This window comes from Terrapene carolina, unplaced genomic scaffold (assembly GCF_002925995.2).
Source record: "Terrapene carolina triunguis isolate 2854851 unplaced genomic scaffold, T_m_triunguis-2.0 Scaffold131, whole genome shotgun sequence".
In the NCBI taxonomy this organism is placed as follows: domain Eukaryota; kingdom Metazoa; phylum Chordata; order Testudines; family Emydidae; genus Terrapene; species Terrapene triunguis.
This window is the reverse complement of record NW_020664482.1, coordinates 37,931,547-37,937,831: the sequence shown is the minus strand read 5'-3', so window position 1 is coordinate 37,937,831 and position 6,285 is coordinate 37,931,547. Positions and strand designations below refer to the sequence as shown.

The following is a 6,285-nucleotide window of genomic DNA, read 5'->3' as shown; positions in this document are numbered from 1 at the left end:
TTCCCATTAGCATTCACTATGTTAGGCATTCCTTCAGACTTCTCGGTATAGATGCAGTTATTACTGGTATATTTACATCAGCAAAACTTTCCTAGCATAGACAAGGCTCCAGTATTTATTTAATCATGGGTTTCTACTTCACTGGTATTTTCCTCTATGCATTTTTTTGTTTGTTTCAGAAAGCAGATGAGCGACCGACCTTCAGAGTCCTTTTGGGAAATATCCTCGAGATAACAGATGATGAACCCTGAACTGCTACTTAACCAAGCTGTCATTTATTACTGTTTATTTTTGCCATTTAATCTTTTTTGTGACTAACAAACCTGCCCTAACAGGCACTGGAAGAGTCCTAAAAGAGCCTGCCATACCCAGAAAGGCAGAAGATATTCACCAAACAGCATCGGACTCTAGCTTCTCCCACAATCCAACAACTCACTTGTGTTGGAGCCCTCCTGGTACTAAAGAGAATAGCAACCTACTTGCTATAGTTACAGATCAGGAACCTCCCTGGAGAAAGGATCCTTGAAAGTAGCACTTCACTGCTGTACTGGGCTCTTGCTACAGCCCAGAGACTGAAGGGATTATAAATGGCCAGGTACTAATGGCCCGTGCAGGAACTATGAGCAGAGATTGATCAAAGAGACATAGAAACTAGGGATTTTTGTAAAATAAAACAGTACAAATTGAGAGGAATTGGGTCACTGAGATCCAATAGCTCCTGTCTACTCCAGGCAAGAGCCTGTCTAGTGTGCAGCTCTGGTATGGTTGGCTAGGCAGTGGCCCACAACAAGAGAGTGCTACTAGGTGTGCTTGCTACACTGGACAACCAAGAAAAGGCATTTCCAAAATACTGGGATGGCTTCCAATCTCCATGGTCCGTCAGTGGTGGTCACAATTGTGACCAAAGTGGTCCCTGTCGCAGGCAATAAGGCATTATGGGACAGCTGTTGGAGGACTGGTAGGATTGACAGAGGTTGCACAGTAGCTGCACTTTCACAGCATCATCCCCAGTAGGACCACATGGCTCCCTGTCAGTCAGGGAGGTGGTTTTGCTGCATTGCCATAAGGGGGTGTGTGTGTTGGCCAAAGACAAATCGGAGCATGGACACGTGCACACGGAGGCTGAGACGAGGCGACTTATGCCAACCTGCTGTGCGGTGCAATTTGGTCTGAGTGACCTGCCTGGCAGGATGACACAGGTGTCTCCTTGCAGCCCAGCACCTGCCCGGCCAGCCCCCAACCCTGCAGATGTGGACTGGCTGGGACACATCTCCCCAGGAGCTGAGCCCAGCCCTCCTCATCCCCAGCCACACAGGCATGGGCTGGCTGAGGCACGTCTCCCTGGGGCCCACCACCCAGGCAGGGCCGCCCAGAGGGGGGGGCAAGTGGGGCAATTTGCCCCAGACCCTGGGCCCCGCGAGCCCTGGCTGAGAATCCCTTTCCTCACCCTGCGGCGGTCCGGGTCTTCGGCAGCATTTCGGCGGCGGGTCCTTCAGTGCTGCCGAAGACGCGGAGCGACTGAAGGGCCCCCCGCCGCCGAAATGCCGCTGCCGCAGACATGGAGCGTGTACAAGCTCCGGTGAGTACAAGCTCCCCCGCTTTGCCCCAGGCCCCCTGCATCCTCTGGGCGGCCCTGCACCCAGGCCCCCAGCCACACAGGCACAGGCTGGCTGGGGCGTTTCCCCTGGGTAGGGTGACCAGACAGCATGTGTGAAAAATCAGGAGGCAGGGGATAATAGACCCCTATTAGGGTTGCCCACTCTAACTAAAACTATTCCAGGAGATTTTTCCCCCCAACCTGACATGATGTCATTTTCTTAAAATATCCTATTAAAATCTCCCGGATAGCTGTCAATAGTCCCTGGGAGAGCGATGCCAATTCTGGGAAACTCCAGGACAATCCTGGAGGGTTGGCAACTCTAACGCCTATATAAGACAAAGCCACAAATATTGGGACATCAAGTCACTCTACCCCTGGGCCTGCCTGGCCAGAGCCCGGCCCCACGAGCTGGCTGGGGGGCGCCTGCCCGCACCTGAGGCTGGGCCGATGCTGCTGCCCGCGGAGACCTGCCCTGTCCTGCCCCGCCCGGCCCGCAGAGGGCGCAGCAGCTTCCCCTCCCCCAACCTGAAGAGAGGCGCTTTGATGCGACCCCCGGGCTGAGCCCGCCCTTCAGACTCGCTCTGGACACCAGCCCCCACCCTTAGTGAATGAATGCGCGCGCCTTGGGTCATCCGCCGCGCGGGGACTGGTTCGTCACGAGAGCGAGGCCTGGAAGCCCAGGGGCAATGTTGAGGATGCGCATTGCCGAAGATTGCGGGACGCTCCGAGCATGCGCAGTGCGGATAATTTCCCTCTTGAGCATGCGTGGTGGGGCGATAACCCCCCTCCGAGCAAGCTGCAGGCAGACACGTGAAGGTCGCTCCCGGCGGCGAGCTGTGTGCCCGGAGCCCGGCATGGAGGCCTCGTCCCCCGCGGGCCTGGGCGCCACCGACCCGCAGCTGCAGCATTTCATCGAGGTGGAGACCCAGAAGCAGCGCTTCCAGCAGCTGGTGCATCAGATGACCGAGCTGTGCTGGGTAGGGGCCGGCTCCGGGCGGGCTGGGCAGCTCTCTCCGGCGGGGAGGGAGCGGGAGGCAGCCCCAGATGCTCCCCGCCGTCTCCGGGGAATGGGGGCACATCACTCCTCCCACTCGCTCGAGGGTGATCGGGGTCCCCGCCCCCCTTCCCCATCCGCAGCTAGCTGCGCGCACCTCGCAGGTGCGGCCTTTGCCGACATGCCCCCACCCCCTTCTTCCATCTGGGGCTGTGCTGAGCTGACAGAGTGTCCGGGAGAGCAGAGGGGTCTAGGCACCAACACGAGGCTCGCTGTGTGCGAGGGGTAGGAACCCCCAGTACACGTGTGTATATTGGGGGGGGGGCGGGGGTTGCTGGAGAACACGCAGGCACGTCCAGTCCCGGTAACCTGTCTCCCCAGCGCTGGTGGGTGGCGATGGAGAGGGAAACGCAAGACAGAATTTCAGCGTGTATCCAAATGTCCATCACATCACAAGGAGACTGCAGGTGTGAACCCAGGGATGGGGGCCCATAACCCTGAGAGTTTTAGGGTAGTGGACCCGGAGAGTCATTGAGACCAGTGGCTAGGAGGGAGCCCGGATATATAACTGTAATTATCCCCTGGGATAGAGCCAGGGAGCCACCCTTAGACTCTAGCCCCAGAAACAACTTTCCGCTAGAGATTGCAGCATCTTTAGTCCTGGTAATGAGACAGAGCAGCAGCATTGGGATCGGTATTCTTGGGCTGTTAGGGAAATCATCTTGACTTGTAAATGGAACATATTTGTGCTGAACATGAGGATAAGAGCAAACTTGGTGTAATGTGTCAAACTAGTAGAGTCTGGGCTATTTGCCATGGGTAGGCAGAAATTCTGGACAAATTAATAGTGTTTCTGTAACTGCTGACCCTTGCCAAGGAGTGGGGGAAGCCAGGGACAAAAGGGCTGGAGTTGCCACTCTTTGTAGAAAATGCAGGGAGAGCAGAGGTGCAGCTTTCTGTGAAGGGAGGTGTACAGGAGGAGCTGGAAACCTCGATGGACAAGGCAGCAGCAGGAGCAAGCTGAGAAGAGGGGGCAGGTGTGTCTGTGTACACTCAGGGCAAGTCTTGCCTACAGAATTAAGTCAACCTAAGTTACGTGGATGCACAATCACCTCAGTAATTGAATTTACACATCCACCCTATGCTCCTTGTGTCAGAAGTGCGTGTCCTCACCAGGAGCGCTTGCACCAATTTAACTGACAGTGTGCGGAATTTCAGGGTTTTTGAAAGGCAGTAACAGTCCACGTAAGCAACCCAGTGTCTGCACTGACACTGCATTGACCTAACTACGTCGATTTAAGTGCCACGCCTCTTGCGGAGGTGAAGTTATTAAGTTGATGGAGTGAGCAAGGTACAGTGGCGGGAGCTACATTTTAGTATAGACTCTTAGAGTTAGGTTGATGTAAGCTGCCTTACATTGACCTAACTCTATTGTGTAGACCAAGCCTAAGTGTTGAGTGTAGAGAAACTTAACACGAGTACTTTTCACCCACTTAGTTCTCAGGCTTGTAGGTGTCAGCTTATTTAGGTTTGACTGTAAAGTGGGCCAATAAGCATTATGGCAAAACATGCTAGGTGTGCACTGGGTGGGAGAGAGCCAGGACCCTCCCCTTTGCCAAAGCTACTGCCTATGATGGATCTGCTGTTCCAAATAACAAACCTTTTGTTTGTGAAGTGTTAACTTAGTAGGTGGTGCAGGGCCGTAGCAACAAAGAACGTGGCCCCCTCTGAACGGTGGCCCCCCCCCAAACATATGTCTGGGTGGGGCCCCTTACAATGCAGAAACTGGAATGCGGTATTTATTTTGCCACTTTTAGGGGCCCCCTTCCTTGCGGGGCCCCCTCCGGTCAGAAGGCGCTCACTACGCCTCTGAGGTGGTGACCCTTTCTTGACTCCTCTTCTGACTGGTTCTTTTCATGTCTTGAGCAGGAGAAATGCATGGACAAGCCTGGGCCCAAGCTGGACAGTCGGGCAGAGACCTGTTTTGTGAACTGTGTTGAGCGCTTCATAGATACCAGTCAGTTTATTCTGAACCGGTTGGAGCAGACACAGAAATCCAAGTCAGCCTTCTCAGAGAGCCTGTCTGACTGAGCAGGGCATGGACTTCTCTGTTCCCTTAATAAAGAGAACTGCACAACAAATGGGAGAGAGAGAGGAAAAGGAGAGCGGCTGATGGGACAGCTATAGAAGACAAGCTGTGGGGAAGTTGGCTCCTTCCTCTGTCAGATTCTAGAGTGTCCTGTCATCTGAATGAGCTGAGATCAGCTTTTTGTTTTGTCCTTTAAAATGCCAATTTTGTGAAAATTACAGCTAGACAAGAGAGCCTGTAACAGATGCACGTTTACTACTCTACTTGGCGGTGTACTGTTCTCATTCCCACTGACTACCTTTCATATACTGGCTTCACTCTGGGATTGTGTGGACAGAACTTCTTATGTCAAGCGCACTAACTCCAAAATGTTTAACTGGGGGAGCACACCAAGATATCTAGGATCTTATCTAATTCAAGTACTGGAGACAGTAGGGAATGAAACACTAAGTGAAGCTTAGGAAGGGGACCACTACCTTAAACGGTCTTGTATTCAGAATCAGTTTTTATGATTAACCCTCCCCTAAGAGAAAGACTAGTGAATCTTGGTCTTAGAACCAGACTGCAGCTGAGTTGATCTGTGCCTTCCACGTGCCACCAGCTTGGGTTGCAGGACTGCACCAGTCTAGCTTACTGTCCTTTGAGAGAAGAACTTGCCCAAGGATGTAGCTACGGGAAGAGATTTTAAGCCTCACTTAAGATATAAAGTCAGTCATGTGGCCAAGTAACAGTTGTTTCAACTAGAAGTGCAACATTGTTAAAAATTGATTTGTTCCATAAACTGCTTTCTCCTGATCATTGGAATAAATATTAATTGGATCAATTTTTAAAACTAGCTTGTTGTGTTTAGGAAGGAGGGCTGGTGGGGATGTCAGACCTACCTTTCACCTCTGCCATGGGGTGCAGCCTCTCTGCACATTCCTTGTCGCCTCCATTTTGTTCACCATAAAATAATTTTTGGGCAGGGAGAGAATATGCAGGCTAGTTCTTACAGTTAAACACAATGGATCTGTTCTGACTAGAAAGCCTGTATATCATATTGTGAACTCTGATTTCCTGTTCACAGGAGTCTATTTCATAGCCTCCGTGACTGGATCAGCCACTTAGTAAATCATCTGTTTGTGAAAAGGGATTAAGTCCACTTCATCCACAAAGCAGATAAAATGGTGCAGATTTCCTTAGGCAAAAACTTATCTAACCAGACTACCTCTCATAAGAAGGTAATTTGTTCTCATGACCATTTGATCCTCTGTGCCTTTGTAGACACTCACCCAACAAGAGGAGTGATTCTAGTTGGGTTTTCTGAACCAAACATCTTTTCCCACAGGAAATAGACCTTCCATCTCCTCTTACACAGGTTGCTGAAAAATCAGCAACTGAAAAGCTTAATGGTGCTATTACTCTTCCCTAGAAACCCCAAATAAATTATTGGAATCATGTTCCTGCCTGTTTCCTGAGCATGGTTGTGACTGCTACTTCTGAGTTCTACAGTGGAAGCTAATGAAGCAGTACTTTTAATATGCCTCATCAGGTGACAGTGCTTACCGATGTAAGTTGTCTGTGTATTACCTTCCCAGGGGAGAAGTGCCATAGCTGGCCTTC

At 51.5% G+C, this 6,285-nt stretch overlaps 2 protein-coding genes across 2 annotated transcripts in view; both read left to right on the top strand.

The window, feature by feature from the left end:
* The window catches only part of BTK (Bruton tyrosine kinase), a 16,771-nt gene extending 16,420 nt beyond the window's left edge, over nucleotides 1-351 (top strand). Inside the window, exon 18 of the mRNA XM_026652970.2 lies at nucleotides 180-351. Coding sequence (XP_026508755.1) covers nucleotides 180-251 — 72 coding nt within the window. The 3' untranslated portion in view covers nucleotides 252-351. The remainder of the gene's footprint in view (nucleotides 1-179) is intronic.
* Nucleotides 352-2,361: 2,010 nt separating this feature from the next.
* Nucleotides 2,362-5,005, top strand: TIMM8A (translocase of inner mitochondrial membrane 8A). Its single transcript, XM_024216197.1, has 2 exons — nucleotides 2,362-2,577; nucleotides 4,524-5,005. The coding sequence occupies exons 1-2, from the start codon at nucleotides 2,362-2,364 to the stop codon at nucleotides 4,683-4,685; spliced, it is 378 nt and encodes a 125-aa protein (XP_024071965.1). The 3' UTR covers nucleotides 4,686-5,005.
* Nucleotides 5,006-6,285: the final 1,280 nt, after the last annotated feature.